Source organism: Vigna angularis, chromosome 5, assembly GCF_016808095.1.
Source record: "Vigna angularis cultivar LongXiaoDou No.4 chromosome 5, ASM1680809v1, whole genome shotgun sequence".
In the NCBI taxonomy this organism is placed as follows: Eukaryota; Viridiplantae; Streptophyta; class Magnoliopsida; order Fabales; family Fabaceae; genus Vigna; species Vigna angularis.
In genome coordinates this window covers 38,696,605-38,719,134 of record NC_068974.1, presented here as the reverse complement: position 1 = coordinate 38,719,134, position 22,530 = coordinate 38,696,605, and the positions used below count along the sequence as shown (strand labels likewise).

The window sequence follows — 22,530 nt, the reverse complement described above, 5'->3', positions numbered from 1 at the left end:
AAGTTTCATATTTAAAATAAATAAAGAATAGTATGATGTCCATCTATCATAGCTTGAGATTTATGGCCGAAAAGAAAAACGCCTAAACCACAAAACTTCTCTGATCAAAAAATATATTTCACATCTGGGCGTTTCAAATATCTATGGTCAAATATTATCATAAAACAAAAACTACTGTTTTTTATTTTTCATCTCTTTTCTTTGTGGAAACTTTCGTATGCTACTTCGAAAAATAACTATTTACCTTATATTCCTCTAAAAAATGAAACAAAAATCTCCCGTTGGACATTAAATCCCCCATTAGACATGTGTTAGACCGTTTATGTGAAACGAAATGCTGAAATCATCAAAATTTACAGGCACACAAATAATCAAAAAACAAATAAATGCTAAGAAAATTATCACATTTTAGAACTTCATAACATCTTGATAATCTATCAGAGCAATTGCTACTGTAATTGTGGAACAACAAGTGGTCTATAAAAACCAAAACTAATGTCTGTATAAAAAGAATATTCAGGCACTCAACTAGAAATTTGTTCAACTCATCTGGATCTAATAATTACTGCAAGTGCCCTTCCCTTCTGTATAATTATATCAAACTAAAAACACCACACGACAGATAAACTGCAGTACAACATTAACTCAACTTCATTGATGCAAATTTTTCTGCAAGATCCATTGCCTCGTTAACGTGTGCTGCATCTGTACCCTGAAAAAAGATATGGGTACACATATCAGTAAATATCAAATGGAACGGCACAATGCACACCAGAAATTCTCCTAATTGATGAACATTTGTCTTCACTTGTGAAAAATATTCCCAGTGCTGATGGTTGTCGGCATACAAAATTCAAAGTGACCAAACTCTATTTGGACAAAAGGACTTCAAACTATATAAAATTATAAGATGTCTCCATAAATAAGTCAGGTAGCTCCGAAACAATTGCCTAGTTTTAAAATAGTGAGGATGGCACTTGAATTTTCAAAAACTAGTTTTATTTTGGCCAGCGTTTAAGTTCAAATCAAATCCAACATAAAGTTCCATTATTTTTCTCTACCCCTCTTCTCCAAATACGTTTTAGAAAACAGTAATCAATCTCAACAAAACTATAACTAATATTACACCAAATCAATTCCAGAAAAAAAAAAAAAAAACTGGACCAATTAAGAATAATTTTAAACCAATTCAAATTTGCAATTTGCATATACAGTACATGATCAAACATTAGCTACTTATGTGCAGAGATTAAAGTAATTAGTCAATAACTAACCTGACCCGTTGCAAGACCACCTTTTCCTTTACCACATCTCCCTTTTAGAGGCCCCAACGCATTACTCAGCCACTCTGCCACATCCAGCTTACCTTTATCTCCTTTCTCTGGCACCCCAGCACAAATTACAGCCTTGTTTGTAGATTCATCCGTGCTAAAAACCATCACAGATAAGCCCTATTTAACATCCAGCATCATTAAAAGTTAGTGTTTGATTTTAACAGAAAACTTAAATAACATGAATATGACATCTCACAAAGTATATTCATCCATACGATGACAACTACTAAATGGCGCCAGAATTAAAATCAGCAATTACCTTTTGGTCCATCACTTTTGTAACAGCCTCACGAACTGCAGCCACATCCAGACCAACATTAACACGAGATATGCAAAAAGTTTTCCCGTTAGAAGCAGCAAGCTCAGCTTTCTCAGCTGTAATATTTACAGCTTTACGCTTGTTTTCCTCAGCAATCTGCTTCTGTGCTTTTCTCACTTGGTCCTACAAGAAATATGATATTATTAAAATATATCACTAAATGCATGAGCAAATTGAAGGACAAGAAATAAAAAATGCCCTATATATAATACCTGAAGTCGGGCTATCTTTGTCTTGATGTCAGCTTTCTTGGCAGCAGGAATTGATAAAGTTTCAACATTGTTTTTCAATGATGAAACTTTCTGTAAGGGAAAGAGAAAATCAGGTGACTACAATTCTGGAAGGGAAAGATATGTATGCAACATATCTATAATCTATCTGCTAGAAAAATCGTTGTTGATAACAAAGAAAGAGAAAAGGAGATCAAGAGACAATCATGTGAAAGAGGTCGTGCACTAACTTCAGCTGTTAGGCTCCCAACTATGGTGTTTGTATATTCAGATAATACTAAGTGCATGACGGTGGTTCAAGACAGACAAATCAGTACACAACTACATATTCTAGCTGCCCAAAATGAGACAAAAAAAAACTTATTAGAATACATTAAAGCCCAGTCTAGTAGTATCCATACCATTATAGCAGCACAAACTCCCATCTTCCTCCAAGGCTAAAAATGAAAGGAACTTTCAATGCATAATAAATGTATTTACCAGTTGCTCTGTTAGTTTAGTAATTCAATCAAGACTTCATGTTCACGGTCTCAAGTATTTCCAATATACTGAATAAGCTCCATTAGGCCTTGATATTGGGTTCAAAACTAGGAATTTTTATACGCCCAACATCTAGTTTGATAACTATCCTTAAAACAAGCAATTATAATCCCCAATTTGGTAGCTGGTTCAGCTAGTTGTATGCTAGTTCTGTTTTTCTCATCTACGGTTATTAGATGTTATGGAGCCAAACATTTCGACTTGTTGAATTGGCCAACTAACTAGAATAGAAAGGAAAAAAGTACAAGCCTAATTTTCAAAAAAATCTTATGAATAGAAACCCAAATACCAACCTCTTCCAACAAACTTCCATCTAACTTAGCTGCTTCATCTACTTGCTGCTCCAATTCATCTGCCACTTTCATTGCATCATAAGCACGATCAGTTGTGACAGCTGTTATTCTGCGTATGCCTTTTGCAATGCCCTCCTCAGATAAAAGTGCAAAAGCTTTTGCCTCTCGAGTGTTTGAAATATGGGTGCCTAGATCATCAACTAAAAATGAAGAGCTTCCAATAATAAAGAAAAAAAAGACCTTCAAAGAAAGCATTGCTACAATATTCACCTCCACATAATTCTGATGAAATAGATAACCATTTTTCATTGTCAGGGTCAGCAAGAAGATCCTCAACTTTTTGTCCAATTGACACAACTCTAACAGGATCGGGATAGACCTACACCAAGGCAAAATATTGAGGAACATGATCCAGGAAAAACTAAAAATGATGGGTTAAGTTGAAGTTATAATTTTGGGATGAGTAAAATGATCAAACTAGTTATATAGCTTATTTGGTTAGAATACTTGGGTAACATAGGAAAGGTATTAGGTTCAACTCTTATAAGGAATGGCAGCAACAAATTTTACGTGGTTGGTGATCTTTTTTTAGCATAGATGTCTTGGAATTGTAGATACATTTTTGGGTTGGGTGCCTAATTAATATATATTGGCAGTGACTAAATTGTGGGTTGCCATGGGTAGTATGAGGTTTAATAGGTGCGGTGAATAAATAGTTATAAAAGGTTTTGCTAGCATGTTATATATAATGTAGATTCTAATATTTTATAATATTGTTAGGATATTATACACAATATAGTCTAAATAAATTATATATTATGAGTGGGAAAAGTTAGTTTGGATTAATGTATGTGTGTATATATATATATAAATATATATTATGTATGATATAAATAAATTAATATTTATATTTGCGAATTTTAGTATTTTAAGTGGTGGTAACAGAACCTATATATATATATATATATATATATATATATATATATATATATATATATATATATATAGTAAATTTAAGGTAATTTTATTAGAAATCCGGTGTTATTTTGTTTTATTTTATTTCTTTGAAAATATGTGTTGGTTGCTGGAATGAAAATGTGTCTCAGCAAGAGGTAGGGGACTTTGCTCATAAGACTCTCTAGGAGGGTAGTGGAAAGTGGATCCTGAAGACTCCACCCATGGAGAAAAGAGAGGGTGGACTGTGTTCATAAGACTCTTGGTGGGTAGGAGGGGTTTTTGCTCCACAGGAACGAATGACCCATAAATTTTGCATGTGGTACAACTCGTGAACTTCGCCAGGAAGTCTCTCCAAGAGAACAGTGAGAAATGAACTCTGTCTGTAAGACTCTGGAGCAATCAGGAGTTCTAGCTCTTATGGTGAGTTACAATTGAAAACCTAATACTTGCTTAGTTCTCGAAGATCGGAAGGTTGAAAACTCTTTGGGAGGGTGTAACTGCTATGAAAGTAGTTTATCAGCCTTTATGAGTCAATGTCTTGCATTGAGACCATTTGTGTGTGGAATTGCGGTGTAAGATCACAAGTGGTTCTATTGTTGCTTTGAAAACATGTTTTGAGCTAGGATATGATCATGGATGGGTTAGAAGGTTGGTTGAGGGATATGACATGATTTTTATATCGTTTAGCTATGAATTGTGATTATAAAGTTAATTGTTCGTGTGTTAGTTCACCCTTATTTTATTTGGTGATTTCTATATGCGATGATCGTATCGTTTTATACGAGAGCATATCATCGTATAGGTGTTGAGGAAGATGCAAAACACTAAGGAGAATGGTCAATATCGAGAGATGTTTGAGATAAAGTTTTAATCTTAGGTTTTTCCTTTTTAACAAAATCAATTTGTAATTGAGATTTTCAATAAAATAGAAATGAAGTTTTAATTTAAATTATGTAATTTGTGTTAGTTATAGATTTTAGTAAGCAAAAAATGGAAGTGTTACAAAGACAACCAAAAACTGTGAAATGACATTACTCACTTCACCAAATACAGCTCGTAAACCATTGATACGCTTGGCATCTGCAAGAGTTGCTTCCTTTGCACTTACATCCAATTCAGCTTTAATTTGCTCATTAACAATTGCCTCAATTCTCCTTAAATTGTCGGCGTCAACAGGCTTGCCTATCATTAAAGCTTAGTAAACAGCAACTCTTTATACTTACAATAATCTAACAGTCCAATTGAACAAACTTTACCATGAGAAAAGTCGAATCTCAATTTTTCAGGTAGAACAATGGATCCTTTCTGGTCAACATGATTGCCAAGTACTTCCTGCATTCAACATAGGAAATTTCAGCAAGCACACAGATCAGTAAGAGGAATGACACGTCTTCATTCAGTGGCCTATATCAGCATACCCTAAGAGCAAAGTTTAACATGTGCGTGCAGGTATGGTTAGGGGCTATGATGGCACGTCTTCCATAGTCAACCTAAAAAAGTTATGAAATATACAAAATAAATGAGGAATACAGAGAAAAAGAAGTACTGAAAGATAACCAAAAAAAAGTGGAGGTATTTGAAGTAAAAATAAAAAGTAAAAAGAATATATATATATAATATATAGACCTTGCATACTACTCTGTCACCAACAGAGACACCGGTCCCATTACCAATGTGAAGAATAAAACCTCCGTAAACTTGAGTATTATGTACTTCAAATGAACCAATTGTACCCTCAAGTGATCCAGTATCAAAAATCTGCATCCGTAATAAAAGGAGAGTGCATCACTTGCATTGAACTAACAAATTCAACTTGGTAGACTATTTTATTTTCGGTCCCTGTTTTCATGTCAGTTGGCTAATTCACGGCATATTTGCTTTATATTTCCCATTATCAAAATATCATGTTCTACACATTATACCTCTGACCATTTTTATTCTACTGTTTCATATGTCAAAGTCATTAATGTTAAAATGCTTCTCTTCTAGTTTTGCTACTATAATATGCTCACGCAATCAAATAAAACTATAACGAAATATAACATTATTTATTTAAAAAGGCCTGATACCTGACCACCTTGCTCAGCATAGAAGCTTGTAGATTCCAGAACTAAACCAACATCATCACCAGTATTAACGGTATCAACAAACTCAGAACCAGTATATATTGCTTGTACCACACTCTCATGGTCCTATGTAAGAAATGGTGAATAGAAGTTTAATCAAAGAAAAAAGGTTGGGGGCAAGAGAACCAATAGTAGAAACTCCTCCATTCAGTAGTTGTTTGTAACAAAATTACCTTGAACCAAGCATATTTGAAGCTATCATCTGTTGGGGATATGCCCCTTTTGTGCAATGCAGAGGTAGCATCAGCATCCATGACAATGGCCCCACCAGCTTGCTGACAATGACAAAAGAAAGTTGTGGTAGAAGCAGAAAAAATAAAAGATGAGTGGTAATATCAGTCAAGGATTAGTTTATTTATCCTTTAAATATATCGGGTGTTTTTAAAACAAATAAGAAACTTATGCACAGAAAAGAGGCATTCAAGCAATTAAGATACCTTTGTTTGAGCACTTCTGGATCTCTCTCTTGCAGCCTCCATTGCCCTATCAAAACCTTTAACATCAACAACTAATCCCTTTTCTTCAGCCATCAGCTGATACAACAGGAAATTGTTAGGAAATAAAAAAAAAAAAAAAAAAAGGTATAACATAGACTTACAGTTCCATGCAGCATTAAAGTGAACCAACCCACCTACCTGAGTGAGATCTAATGGGAATCCATATGTATCCCACAAGACAAATGCTTCCTATAATCAAGAGACAACTGCATGAGAAATATCCCATACGTCTATTGGAAACAACTTATTGAATTATAAAATCAACAGTTCAACAATCGTGTATTTGTGCATTATTACAAATGTGATTTTAACACAAACAACAAATCTTTATGATAAAATTAAAGGAATTAACGGTTATGGATAAAAACAACAGAATTTTAAAGTTGAAATGAAGAGAAACTAATTTAAATCACTTCCCCAAAGACAGTTAAAAAATATGAGACAACAAAAAATTTCAGAGCCAAGTGAAATTTCACAAACATATTTGTTTGCTTGAATTTTAAATAGACGGCATATATTTGCAAATACATATGACTACAAGGAAACTGAAAATAACAGGTTCTACTTGCCTCCCCACTCAGTGTCTTTCCCTGAACATGTTGAACAGCTGTCTCAAATTTCTCAATACCCTGGGGAAAGGAAAAACAATCAGGTCTTCTTATACTCTTTATATGTATAACATGAAAAAGAATATGGCAAAAACCAACGAATATAGTACACAAGAATCAAAACTAATTTGAGAAATGGCTGTCATTAAGATTGACAAGTGATAATCCATAAATATACATGATGAGCATATGCCTATAGTCACCTTAATTAAGGTTCTTCCAAAACTTTCCTCCTCCTCTTCAATTACATTCCGAATGTGTGTTTCCTGTTGTTTTAGCTCAGGGAAAACATCACCCATCAAATTCACCACCACACTTACAAACCTGGGATTCAGTAAAAATGAGGACAGAACATTACAAATAGAATGTATGTTCACATATTTATACCAACACAAAATTACCCGAGGACAAACTCAGCAACAATTCCAGTAAAGAGAAGTACACAATTTAGAAAAAATAATTAAAGGTGAAAGAATTTATTTAAGAAAGAATGTCATGGAAAATGAAAGAAAAACACAGTAGAGAACAGAGCTAAGCGAGAATATACAAGTTTACTACAAACTAAATTGATTACAAAAAAATCAATTTACAACGAAAATATTTACACATACACATAATGAATACATTCCCAAACAATCTAACAGACTCCCACCACTATGTCACAGAATAACCAACAGCTGGTGGTTACAACAACCTGTCAGGATGTCGCTGAAGGTTAAACATGCAGTACAACTGAATTATTACCCAACCTGACTTGATAAGAACCTAGGAAGAACCACACCACAAAAATTAGTAGTTGTAGTTGCCGAAACCAAAGTCCAATAAACTCACTCAAAAATCTCATACTTCCAATGTGAGACTTGAGCCCCATACACTGCAATAGAATCACCATGATCCACAGCAGGCTTTCTATGAACTGGTACTTTGACTACTCTCAGTCTAACACTACAATGCCAACACAGAAGCTAGCTGTTGTAGTTGAAGAATCCAAGGCCCAGTAAACCCCACACTAGAATCTCATACTTCCAATGTGGGACTCAATCAAGTCCATGATCTTGCAATCGGATCCTAGCATAACTACTCAAACACATAAATATGTTTTATTATCCTAATGGTGCCAGGACGCGAAATCTGGCAGCCTTGGTTGCATGATATGTTCATCAAGCCAGTGTATCCATGTCAAGAACATATCAGACAAGGATACATTTAGATACGTAAACTTTGGAGTTTCAGTAAAGTACTTAATATACATAGAAAGAGTGCTTGGAAGTTAGAACTGTAGCTTATTGGTAAAACTAATGATCCTGTTTTATGAATTCTCGTGTCCTTTGGATTAAACCTTATTCCGATAGAAAGCTTATCAGTGAGGGTTCACAACTTATGTATTATGACATGCAGAATAAGAAACGCTTCCCAAGTCTCCCACACTCTAACCCTTTTTTCTTAAAATAGTCTCAAATATAATATATATATATATATATATATATATATATAACAATCATAATTTCTTTTAGTCTTATATTTAACTGTACTCATTTTTACTTTTATACTATTCCAAACATTAAACATACATAAAATATATAATTTTGTTTCAGGATTAATATTTGAGTACCACTTAATTAAGTGACAGCAACTGTTGATAGAAGCAACTCTCACTCTCACTATTTGTATATACAATTGGATAATATTTAATAATGATTTTCAATTTTAATACTTTCTTTAAAATTACACTAACATTTATTTTGCTTTTGTGAATTATATATACGCATAGATATATACTTTCAACGTATTTTAACGTATAGAATCCTATATTTTTTAACATGAGATGAATGGCCTTATCAAACATGTGTTTTGTATCGAATACTTGTATCATGTCAGTGTATCATATATGGAAACAAAGATTTAGATCAAGATTTAGGCATCAGATTAAAGTTGTCAACCATTATACATACCCACTGAAAAATCCCTCTTTAGCTTTTAGCACTTCACGTCCATACCGCACAGCTCGACGAAGTATTCGTCTTAGAACATACTCACGACCATCATTACCTTAAAATAAATGGAAACCAGTCAAATAGTAGAATATTTTAGTTTAATACGGGTCTACGTGATGCCCACACAGACTAAATGTTTTACAGCTAGTATTACAGATATATAATAATCAAAAAGTCAAAAAGCTAAATAGATTGGCTAAGGGAATTTATTTTTCATAGTGCAGCTACAAACAGAGTTAAAGTTAAACCTGTAAATGAAGAACAGGCCTCCCTCGAGGTATGAAAGGGAAAAGACAAAAAAATTGATGTCACTTAAAGCTGCTATTTTGTGACTGCGATGTCAATGAAAATACCCGTTCTATAATATCATACCAGGACGAGACCCGTCAGCAATGGCAAATGAAAGAGTTCTGATGTGATCTGCAACAACCCTGTATGCCATGTCAATTTTATCTACATCATCTGCTCCAACTTTACCAGAATATGGTCTGGCACCAGTTGCCTGTAAATGGGTTACACAAAAGAAAAATTATATATCAAACAGTTTCCAGTCACAAACATTAATTTAAACATAAGGACTAAAATAAAACAAAAAAATACATTAACAAGGGGAATCATTCACTGTTAGGGATTTTTAGAAGAATTCCTAGCCAAGTCTCGTTCTCCTCAAACACAACAATCAAGTATAGTAGAAACAGAATAGAAGGAATTGTATTCACAGCAAAGAATCAAGAATACAAGATAACCAGGAGCTTAACCTCTTTCACCAGGTAATGAAACCGGTCTACACAAACAAACTACTCAACTCCCCTCTGAAACACTAAGGGTCCTAATATATAGGCCCCTTTTCCCGCCCTCTCACTTAACTGATTAGCAGTTAAGTGGTTACTTGTTTTGTTTCCTCTTCCTCCTCTCATATACTCTCCAAGTCCTAACATTACTTCCCCCCTGAAGATTAACCTTGTCCCCAAGGTTAAAGTCGGGAAACTGCTCCTGCATCACCACCCTATCCTCCCAAGTAGCATTCTCCACTCCTTCATTCTGCCATTCAATTAAAACTTGCTCGCGGGGGTTTCCTTCCTGTTGCTGAATCCGGCTACTGATCACCTTGCTTGGCCACCATGTGTGTCCCTGTACTTGTAAGTCAGTTGGCAACTCCTTCTCCACTTGCTTTGTTCCTATTGCTAGTTTGAGTTGGGACACATGGAACACGGGATGTATTCTAGCATTCTCTGGTAACTGTAGCTTAAACGCCACCTCCCCTATCTTCTGAATGACCTTAAATGGTCCGTAGTACCGTGCTGCCAATTTTGGGTGTAGTCTTACCGGCATAGAAGTTTGTCGGTGTGGCCTAATTTTTAAATAGACCCAATCATCCACTTTGATGGACACTGGTCTCCTTTTTTGGTTGGCGTGTTTCACCATCATGTCTTGCGCCCTCCCCAAATGAAACCGAAGTTGCTGCAAGGCTTCATCCCTCGTCTGCAACTCTTGCGCCACTGCCTCTACCATGGTCTCCCCTGGGATGAATCTGGTGATTGCTGGTGGTGTCCTGCCATACACTACTTCAAAGGGCGTACACTTGGCCGCACCTTGATAACTGGTGTTATACCAATACTCGGCCCAGGGAAGTATGGTGCACCAGTTCTTTGGCTGTTCCGAACAGAAGCAACGCAAATACCCCTCCAGTACTCGGTTAAGTACCTCGGTCTGTCCATCTGTCTCGGGGTGGTATGCGGTACTCATCTGGAGACGGGTTCCCTGCATCTTGAACATTTCTCTCCAAAAGATGCTGAGGAATAAAGGGTCGCGATCACTTACTATCGTCTTCGGCACCCCGTGCAACTTAACAACCTCCTTTACAAATGCTTCAGCTACAGTTCGCGCTGTGTATGGGTGTTTGAGAGGAAGGAAATGACCATATTTGCTTAAACGGTCCACTACCACGAGGATGGCGTCATTCCCTTTTGACTTCGGTAGTCTCACAATGAAATCCATACTGATGTCTTCCCAAATCACTTGGGGAATCGGTAATGGTTGCAGCAGACCTTGGGGAGACGCTGCAAGGTACTTGTGTTGCTGGCACACTAGGCATCTAGCCACATACTCCGTCACGCTCTTCTTCATCCCAAGCCAGAATAACGATTGGGCCATCCTCCTATACGTTCGGTACACCCCCGAATGCCCGCCCGTCGGGGTCGTATGAAATTCATCGAGCAGTTTTGGAATCCACTCCGACTTTGCTGCTAGGACCAGCCGACCCTTGTAATGTAGCCGCCCTTGTTCAATCGTATATGCGGGATGCGTGTTCGGGTCCTTGGAGATGTCCTCCTTAATCTTCTGCAGCTCGGCGTCTTCCTCTACCTCCCTGATTACCTCTTGGAAATCTCGCCAGTACGGTCGCACTACTCCCATTAATTCGACCTCCCCCTCTTCTGATGCCGATTCATCCTCTTCCGCTCGTTCTTCCCTTTCTCTTCTTGATAACGCATCAGCTACCTTGTTCGTGGCCCCCGTTCGGTATATGATGTCGAAATCGTAACCCAACAACTTGGCTATCCAGTGCTATTGGGCCTGCGTCGTCACCCTCTGTTCCAGCAAGTACCGTAAGCTCTTCTGGTCCGTATACACTACAAACTTCCGCCCCAACAGATAGGGTCGCCAGTGCTGTACCGCCATCGCCACCGCCATGAGCTCCTTTTCGTATATTGATTTTCCTATATTCACACCCGCTAACGCTTTACTATAATACGCTATCGGCCTTCTCCCCTGCGACAGCACCGCACCAAGTCCTCCTCCAGACGCGTCGCATTCCACCGAGAACGGCTGCGTGAAGTCCGGCAATGCTAGCACTGGCGCTGTCGTCACTGCCGTCTTCAACTTCTCCATTGCTTCCCTTGCCGCCTCGGTCCACCCAAAGTTTCCCTTTTTCAACATCTCCGTGAGGGGTTTCGCTATCTTTCCATAGTCCCGAACGAACTTTCGGTAGTACCCTGTTAAACCCAAAAATCCCCGTAATTCCTTCAGTGTTTTGGGTTCTCCCCATGCGACGACCACCCCTACCTTTTCTTTATCCATCTTAACCCCTTCCTCCGTAATGACGTGCCCTAGATAGCGGATTGATCTCTTCCCAAACTCGCTCTTCTTCCGATTTGCCACCCAGTTCTGTTGTTGCAGTCGGTTCATCACTAGCTTCACATGTTCCAGATGGGCCTCCCACGTCGTGCTGTAAATAAGAATGTCGTCAAAGAAGACGAGCACGAACCTCCGGAGGTATGGTCTGAATAGGTCGTTCATGGCGTTCTGGAAGGTGGCGGGGGCGTTGGTGAGGCCGAACGGCATCACCAGAAATTCGTAGTGCCCCGAGTGCGTTCGAAAAGCTGTTTTCTGAACGTCCGCTTCGCTCATCCGGATCTGGTGGTAACCGGCCTTGAGGTCCACCTTCGAGAAATAACGAGCGCCTTGGAGCTCATCCAACAATTCTTCAATTACTGGGATTGGGAACTTATTAGGGACGGTAGCCTTGTTCAACGCTCGGTAATCTATACAGAATCGCCAGCTCCCATCTTTCTTTTTAACGAGTATGACGGGGCTTGAGTAAGGGCTTACGCTCGGCCTTATAACGCCTGCATGCAGCATGTCCGACACCTGTCGCTCAATTTCTGCCTTCATGACGTGTGGATAGCGGTAGGGGCGTACGTTCACTGGGTCGGTGCCTTCTTTTAAGACAATCTGATGCTCCTCCTTTCTATTAGGTGGCAAGCCCTGGGGTTCCTGAAATACCCCTGAATAATGCCCCATAATTCCCTCCAACTCCTCCTGCTGTTCTTTTGTGATCTCGTCCTCTTCTCTCAGCTCACTCTCCACACTCCACACCAAGGCCCACGCATCTGTCTCGCTCAGCTTCAATAATTTCTCAGGTTCGACCACCCTTCGCTCCAACGCCGGATCGCCCTTCACAACCACCGTTCCTCCGGCCTGCTTGAACGCCATAGTTGAATCTCGCCAGTTGAGTGTGATTTCACCCAGCTTGGCCAGCCACTCAACCCCGAGAATCATGTCAACCCCTCCTAGCTCGAAAAGATAAAATCTCTCTTCGATTTCCACGTCCCCCAGGTCCACTTTCACCTTCGGACAACACCCTCGGGTTCCCTTCTTATGGTCGTCTCCCAAGCTCACCTGGTAGGGTAGGGTGTCCTCCTGTTCAAGTTTCAGCTCTTCCACCAATTGCTTGCGGACAAAATTATGACTGGCACCGCTGTCAACCAGTACTGACACGTTCCTCCCCTTGACTCTGCCCTGCAGTTTTAGCGTCTTCGGTTGCGTCAGCCCTCCGGCCGAAAACGCTGAAAGTTCCATGCCTGGATCTTCCGTTTCGGCCTCAATCCCCTCTGTATCTCCCTCTTCATCTTCGGCGAGAAGCACCACTCTCAAACTCTTTTCCGGGCATTGGTGACCCGGACTGAAAGGCCCGCCACAGCGGAAACATCTTCCTTCCTCTCTCCGCTTTAAGAACTCTGGGTATGGCAGATTACGAAAATTTCGTCCCCGGTTGTCTCCTCCGCCGAAACCGCCCCTTCTCTCCGATTCATTTCTCGAGGCCCCGTTCGGTCTCGCCGACCCCACACTCTCTGTCGTAACAGCTCTTGCCGACACGCTCCTTGTCGGTTCGACTCTTGCCACCACTGCCCCACCACCGGTGGATCGTCCCCATGATTGCTGGTTCTTGACTCCCGACCACCCCAACAATCCTAATCCCCGAAGCGCCTCCTCCACGCCGCGTGCGGTTCTTACTGCCGACATCAGATCACGTGGGTCATGGGGTCTCAATTGACATCTCAACTCCTTGCGCAATCCCGCCAAAAAGTAACCCAGTAACTGCTTATCGGAGAACTCCTTCGTCTGTCCGGCTAACGCTTCAAACTCCCTCACATACTCCTCTACCGTGGACGTTTGTTTGATCGCTGCCATTCTTTCAAAAATTCCACCTCGATGCCTACTCTCGAAACGGATTAACAACGCCTCCTTGAGGCCATCCCAAGTTCTATTACTCGCCTTATCCTTCCAGAACTTGAACCAATATCCGGCGCTCCCCTCCATGCTAATGTGCGCCAATTCAATCTTCTCTTCCTCTGCTACCTTTTGAATCTCGAAAAACTTCTCCGCTCTGCTGATCCAATTCAAGGGGTCAGTACCCTCGAACATGGGTAATTCCACCCGTCGTCTCCAATTGGGTAAACTTCCCGATCTCTCCCCCTCACCATTATTATCCCCCTGATCACCGCGCTGGTTTTCCCCATTATGGTTTACGGACCCTTGACTTCCAGCGGAGCCTTCCTCGGTCTGCCTGTTGCGCACCCCCATCATCCTTATCAGTTCTTGAATGTCTTTGCGCATGGCCATACATTCTTGCCGATTCGCCGCGGTTTCCGCTTTCATCCCATCCACCGCCATTTCGATGTGCTCCAATCGTCCTTCAACCACGTTCATTCTTCCCTCCATAGCGCCTTCTTGCCTCCGCACGGATCCGGCAGGTCGGACCACTTTGTTAGGGATTTTTAGAAGAATTCCTAGCCAAGTCTCGTTCTCCTCAAACACAACAATCAAGTATAGTAGAAACAGAATAGAAGGAATTGTATTCACAGCAAAGAATCAAGAATACAAGATAACCAGGAGCTTAACCTCCTTCACCAGGTAATGAAACCGGTCTACACAAACAAACTACTCAACTCCCCTCTGAAACACTAAGGGTCCTAATATATAGGCCCCTTTTCCCGCCCTCTCACTTAACTGATTAGCAGTTAAGTGGTTACTTGTTTTGTTTCCTCTTCCTCCTCTCATATACTCTCCAAGTCCTAACATTCACATAGAAATTTAAAACACAGTTGCAAATCTAAATGCAAATTCATAAAAGCATTCTCAGGATTTTAAAACAACACATGGAAATGCATTCCATGACACAATGGAAGGAACCATAAGTATTTGAAATTAGCAAGTAAAATCAACAATTTGCAAATGTAGGTTATCGAAGGTCAAAAAAGATATTTATTTAAATAGACATTTGAACTTAAGGAGTTATTCAATGGTATTAGATATCAGAGCAGCTTGAGGAATAAAGTTGGTTTTGTTAGAATATTTACCCGATTTATCATGATTATATTGTGTCTAGAGTTACCCTATTTATCATGTATTCTTGTATCAATTTATTCTTATAAATAGAAGATTATGAGAGGATCAATTAAGCTCTCAAGAATTATTTTACAGTTTAATTCTCAAGTTGGTATCAGAGTTCTCTGAGTCTCTTCCTACACTATCTTTGTTGCCGCCGGTGGCTATTGGTCGCGGCCAGCTCTCGGCGGCCTTAAAAATTTAATCTTTTTTGAAATACCTCAATGAGCAGTCTCGTTCTGATTTCTGTCTAGATCCAAATCTTAGTTGTTGTCCGCAACTGTCTGGCACCGTTTGTCGTTGTCTGATGCCATTTGTTGTTGTCCACCTAGCACTATTTTGCCTCCGTGAGGAGCTGTCCACATAAGTTTGTCACCATCAACCTCTGTTCCGGACACCGTTTGCCGTTGTTCGCTGCCGACCACTGTCTACTGTCGTCCGTTGCCATCTGCCGCCACAGTTTAGTTCGACAACTAGTGGATCTGGATCGCCACCTTGAGCGAGAGGGCTAGTTCTCATCCAGACGCCGCCACACACGCCGCCACACACGCCACATCTTTCCGACGTCTGCGTGAGGGGAGTATGTTTCAGCCACTACAGGCCCCATCAATCAATGATAGCAATTTAGTCTTCGTAGTTTGTCGCTTTCAACCACTGCAGGCCCCCATCAGTCAATGATGGCAGTTTAGTCTGCAGTATATTTCAGCCATTGCAGACCCCATCAATCCCATCAATCAGTGATGGAAGTTTAGTCACTACAGTTTGTTTCAGCCACTACAGGCCCCATCAATCAGTGATGGCAATTTAGTCCTTGTATTTTGTCGCTTTTAGCTACTGCAAGCCCCATCCATACTTAATGGAATCCAATCTCTACAGTTTGTCGCTTTTAGCCATGCAGGTCCCATCCTTACTTGATGTAAATCCAATCTCTGCAGTTTGTCATTGTCTATCACTCGTCATTCACTTTTGATGGAAATCAACTTTGTCAAAGTCATCCAACTTGAAGGTTCATGGTGCTAGTTGAAGTTTCGTGGTTGTCCAATATTATTCTCCATATGCTTATGAGGAGTCTCTTTGGTTACACTGGTTTGTGAGTCCAATTTGGTTTATAGACATTCTGTCTCGATGGTCTAAAGCATATGTGCATCTTGTTTGAAGCCAAAGTTACCATGTCTATTGTCTCGACATTCGAGACAAGTTGATTTTGTTGAAGTGAGTTTATTTATTCCAAGTTTGGTAATCTGTATGCTCCAGCCTGAGGGGGAGTGTTAGAATATTTACCCTATTTATCATAATTATATTGTGTCTAGAGTTACCCTATTTATCATGTATTCTTGTATCAACTTATTCTTATAAATAGAAGATTATGAGAGGATCAATTAAGCCCTCAAGAATTATTTTACAGTTTAATTCTCAAGTGATTTATCCAAATGACCTATTTTTGTCACAAGGTGCACAAACAGAAAAAAACAAGAAGAAAAAAAACAATTTAATGTGATTCAACTTACAGTGAATTATATGTTTGCATTCATTGTAGGCAAAGACAGTAAAAACTTAAAAAAAACACTATGGACAATGGGTACCAGCCTGACAATCAACAATAATCCTAGTCATCATTTTATTCCGTGTTAATTGTCATAGACTTACAACAATTACATATTTAAATATTCCAATAGAACTTATTTATAAAAACGGATAACCATGGGTTCAGATAGGTTAGGAAATGCTCTCTCCACTTGGTACCATGTGTACACATTCTGCTATAAAAGTGATAAGTGATACTACATGCTGAATACCATCAAACACAAGGGAAACATAGTAAACTCTAATGCCTTCATTAACATACCTTCTGAATAACATCAAAGATTGGCATGAAGATGTCAGTGTCATAATTGCTCATTTTGTTTTGTAGTACAGAGGTCAATCGTTCAAAACCCAAGCCCGTATCAACATGCTTTGCTGGAAGCGGTTTAAGAGAGCCATCAGCCTCCCTATTGAACTGTTACCAGGTTAACAAATAGTCAAATACATGCAGATCCATGGTGATAGAATAAGATTGCACGCAAAAATACATTCCAGAACCAACTAAGCAAAGTACATAAATGAGAGGAGAAAAATTATTGATCTCTGTAAATCATTTTATTACCTGAATAAAGACAAGGTTCCATATCTCAATGCAAGTAGGATCATCATAATTAACCAATGATGCAGCATCACGGTTACCAATTCTGTCAAAATGTATTTCAGTGCAAGGTCCACAAGGACCAGTATCACCCATTTCCCAGAAATTGTCCTATCCAAAGATACAGATTTAGTAAGATATGCAGGTTCAGTTCTGAGATAAATTACAGTAAAATACTAAATTTTAATTTTGTATGCCATATAATTCTTATGAAAAGAAGTTGCATTCTAATTGTTTTCCTCGAGGAAAGGTGAAATGGTCCCAGCATCCATTTGAGAAGCCCAAATAATCTTTTAATTGACAGTATAATTTCGATTATTACTCGCAGATAACTACCTGCAGTCACACTGTTAAGTATGAAAAATAACTTATCATCACATTATAAAAATAGAGCAACATGTTGTCTGTGAAATAACATCCAAACACGTATTTTGTTCTGATTGTAGTATAAAATAATGCATACTGTTTGCTATAATATTAAATATACTTTGTGATTCTGTTTCGCATTTTAATTTAAGACGTGGTGAAAGCATACTTTGCATCCAAAAGGAAGCACACGTCCAGGAGGCAAAAACTTCAGCCATATATCTCTAGCCTCAAAATCAGGGGCAAGACCAGCCTTGTCATCACCACCAAAATATGTGGCATACAAGCGATCTGAAGGTAACTTGTAAACCTGAAGCACAAAAAAGTTCATGATTCAAACTTAAAAAGAGCAAAAGTTATGGATTATATAAATCAAGAAGTCAAATGACCACCAACTTCCCAATTTAGCAATGTGGCACAATACCAAGCATTCCAATTTATTTTTTTCATAGGATGTGATCATTAAGTCATCCATAATAAGCAAGTAGTAGAGGCACCTAAATGTGATAGCCAATGTCAAGATTGCAGGTAACAATTGAACACTAACAAAATCCTTCATAATATTTAAGTCACGATATCATTCTTCCTCGGGCAAAAGTACTCAACGCATTAATAGTTGGCATGGTGCAATTGATGGAGTGGAAGTTGGAAGTGCTGTTGACAGTGATGGAAAATTTGATAAATGTAAATGTAACTGGACGCAGAAGACCAACTTACCACCATATGAAACGCACAACTTAAGCAGACACAAAAAGCCCAATAACATAAACCAACCTATATGGCACAGGAGGGGTAGCTGTAGTTAATTACTAGCTAGCTGCTAGTGTTTTAGATATCATTCTCATGGACAAAGAACTTGGCATAGTGATCTAACATAACAATATCAATGTTTACAACAAAGAGGATCATAATTCAAGATGCAAAATATGAACTCCAACCAATAAAGCATACTTCGGTTAGAAGCTCCCACGCCCAGCTGATGGCTTCTACTTTAAAGTAATCCCCGAAGGACCAATTTCCCAACATCTCAAAGAAGGTGTGGTGGTAGGTGTCCTTCCCTACATCATCAAGATCATTGTGTTTACCACCAGCTCGAATGCACTTTTGTGTGTTGCAAGCACGAGAGAGTTTACTCAAGGCAGTGTTGGGATCCGCGGTACCCAAAAAAATTGGCTTAAACTGGTTCATACCTATCATCACATCACAAATAAACCTTAACACCATAAATTTTTCCCGCAAATCAAATAACACAATGTTATTAACTTACTATTATCACCAATATATCTATCAACAAACATGAATACTCTCCATTACAAAAACCTTTTAACACCTACCATATCCCTCTTCCCTCTCTTCTCTCACAATGAAAAATGTTAACAAATTATCACAATGTATTCAGCATCACTTCATATTTCAAGTCAAAACCCTTACCGCCTCCACGACCATTCCCAATTTCAAATATAGCATGGCACACGTTGACTTGAAGAGGAATTTGAAAAAATCCATACACATAATCACTCATCGCAAAACATACCAGCGTTGGCGAAGAGAAGAGTGGGGTCATTGAAGGGAACGACGGGGCTGGACTTCCAGTTGACGTGATTCTTGCCTTCGAAGAAACCCATGAAAGTGTCCCTCACGCGCTTCGCCGGCCACTCCACATGCTGAGTATCAGCTCCGGGCATGGCTGCGACGGAAGACGACGGCGAATGAAGAGATCTAGCGGCGCGAAAGGGGAGTGACAGTGGTAGTAGCGGCGGCGGAAGAGGGTTACAGTTTCGAAAGGAAATGAGCAAAGCTCTTACACCAAATCCTCTTTTCATTCACTCATCTATTAGTGTCTTGGTTTTTTTAACGCTAACGATTTGGAACAGACGAATAAGTCCACCTCTCCAAATATTATGTAATAAATATTTTTTTTAATGAAACTACTATTGGGCCTTTTTGTTTGGTCAACTACTCACATTACAGACCCATTTTTGCCGGCCGGCCCGAGTTTTTGGAGACGATAATTTGTTTATTCTCCGACCAGTGAAGATTTTTGGAGTTTAATTAATGGAAAAATATTCCGTCCTAAAAATGTGAATATATTTACGTTACTTTCCCTCTTTTTATAACATTATACGGTTATATTTAACAGTGAATTATCAGTTAGAGTAAATCAAACAGTTTTTTTCTTTATATTTAAATAATTAAATTTTTTAAAAATATTTTTATTTGTTTTTTCACATAAAAATGTTTTTATTTGTTTTTTCACATAAAAATATTTTATTTCTAATTTCAAATATTGAATTTTATAAACTATGTATGTAATAAAAAATGTCTTTTCTGTTTTTTTATTATTTTTAATTTTTGTTTCATTTGAATCACTCTTATTTTCTTAAAACAATTTTTATTATTTTTCAACTCTTAAACTAACTTTATATTAGCTTTTTTAGATTTTAAGTCGATTTATTTCATCGTCAATTATATTTTGTTATTTGGTTGAGTAATATATCAAATTATTTCTAAGAGATATATTTCATTATTTTTATTTTTATTTAATATTTGTATGTGTTATTTATTTGTATATTGTGAAATAATGTTGTGACAATTTTTAATGTGACTACTCTTATTTTCCAATTAATTGTCATAAGTGTAATTTCATCATTGTAATTATATACATATATTTTATTATCATCTATTGAAGTTAAAAAAAATAAAAGACATGTGTAATTTAAATTATTATTATTTTAATCCTTGTTTTTCTTGTACAATATGATTTAACTTATATGTTATAATTTTTATTGGTGCATAAAAATATTTTATTATAATTTAGACAAATGAAATAAAAAGACATTTAAAATATTTTTAAATTTGGAATACTGATTCTTTTATAATTATTTAGACATGTTTTTAAATTTATAAACTTATTTTCAGTAACATTTAAAAAATTAATAAATATTTTCGTTCTCGTTAGATTTTATTTGTTACTTTAATTTGAAATATATGTAATCATAATTTTTTTCCAAACATTTTATATTATAAAAACAAAAATATAATTATTTGATATTGAATATTTGATAATATCATGTTTTTATTATGATATTTTATCTTTTTATACAAAATATTTAGTTGACATTAAAATAGTTAAAAAATGTATTAAATTGATAGATTTGTTAAAATATGTTAAATTCCATTAACCAATTCGATTTGCCACAAGTTCAAATCGTATTGAATTAAAAAAATTGTAAATTTTAATACGGGTCAAAAATAAATTCAACCCATTAAAAATTTGACTTACCCAAATTAAACATATATTAAGTTAATCCAAACATAGAAGAAAAGAAAACACCTCACTTTTAATTTAGTAATCCAACCAAAATCACAAACAAATTTTTTAATTTTGGGGCCAAATTTGATAATATTTAGATTTTATATAGAATTATGATTTAGTTATTTGGTGAATGATTTGTTTAGTGTCTAACATGAGAAAAAACATTTTAAAAAAAATAAATTTAAACTTTTTGGATTTTGATTATACGGTAAAAAAATGTTAGATTAAAAAAAATTATAATCTTTTTAGTTAAATAATTCAACTCATTTATCTCATCAACTCTTAATTGTTTGTGTCAAACTCAAATTTTTTTTAAATCACTCATAAATAAATTAGATTGGATTCACTTACTAAATTATCAATCTATAATAGGTTGGGTCCGATAGCCCGTTTTAATAGCTTTAAACATGTGTGGGTATATTCGTTGTTTGGTGGGATCAAAATTAAATGAAAATATTATACAACGCTGGACATGAAATTGGATAGATGATGAATGTTTTATTTGTGAATGAGTATTGAATAATGAAACTCAGTATTCGGTAGTCGTGATGTCATCCCTCCTACACCCTACATATACACAACGACACACCCACATATATACACACAAACACACACGTACACCACAAAACCACATCCCAGGTCCACACAACACAAAAGCATATACCAAACTGAAGATTCATTGAAGCATGCTAACACCACACAACAGATAAACTGCAATACAACATTAACTCAACTTCATTGATGCAAATTTTTCTGCAAGATCCATAGCCTCGTTAACGTGTGCTGCATCTGTACCCTGAAAAAAGATAAGGGTACACATATCAGTAAATATCAAATGGAACGCACAATGCATACCAGAAATTCTCCTAATTGATGAACATTTGTCTTCACTTGTGAAAAATATCCCCAGTGAAAAACATCTGTCTTCTCTCAGGTCTTCTATGAGAGACGTATTCGAAAAAGCAAGCAATTTACCTGAGTCATCTGACACTTCTTTCATGTCTTCTGTGTTACCGTCTTCTCTCATGTCTTCTATGATAGAAATAATCGAAAAAGCAAGCAAAATGCAAGGATCATTTGACACCCCGTCTTCTGCCATGTGTTCTGCATTAGACGCTGAAACAGACGCTGTAATTGAAAGAGCATACAAGTTATTTTCAATACCGAAGTTTACAAGAGAAAAGAATGTAATACCAGCATCGAGGAAGTCGGAAGCGTTGACGTGGGAAGAGTGCGAAGCGAAATTTGCAGTTAGATCATCAGCAGCATCAGCACCGAAAATAACTCTGTCATCGGTACTAGAGCTGGCACCCGGGTCATCATCTTCCGTGCCATGGAGACTCACAGACGAGTTACCTATAAAACTAGAAGGATGGCGCAATGCAGGTAAATGGAAAAAACATTATGCGTGTATTGATCAGAGAAGGCTTGTTAGGGTTCGTGACAAGCTCTACGATCCCTAAAAAATATGAAAACGAAAAGAATTATACGGTAAGGGAGGAGTATCGACAATGGATTATTCAAGATGAAAGATTGCGCACTTGGCTGTTATCATCTTTATCTGAAAATATGAGTTCTTTGGTGACGGGAAAGGAACACG

At 37.7% G+C, this 22,530-nt stretch overlaps 1 protein-coding gene across 1 annotated transcript; it reads right to left on the bottom strand.

Moving 5' to 3' along the window:
• Positions 1-387: 387 nt before the first annotated feature.
• On the bottom strand, positions 388-19,487 carry LOC108339481 (alanine--tRNA ligase). The gene is made up of 23 exons (XM_052877564.1): positions 19,149-19,487; positions 18,566-18,804; positions 17,784-17,924; positions 17,213-17,359; positions 16,913-17,065; positions 9,271-9,400; positions 8,857-8,953; positions 7,108-7,228; positions 6,866-6,925; positions 6,435-6,485; positions 6,237-6,332; positions 5,973-6,074; positions 5,743-5,865; positions 5,300-5,431; positions 5,092-5,163; positions 4,930-5,005; positions 4,713-4,855; positions 2,987-3,095; positions 2,717-2,904; positions 1,866-1,955; positions 1,594-1,776; positions 1,275-1,451; positions 388-712 (listed from the first exon to the last, which is right to left on the bottom strand). Exons 1-23 carry the CDS (start codon positions 19,435-19,437, stop codon positions 641-643), a joined length of 2,991 nt encoding a protein of 996 aa, XP_052733524.1. The 5' UTR covers positions 19,438-19,487; the 3' UTR covers positions 388-640.
• Between the last annotated feature and the right edge of the window lie 3,043 nt (positions 19,488-22,530).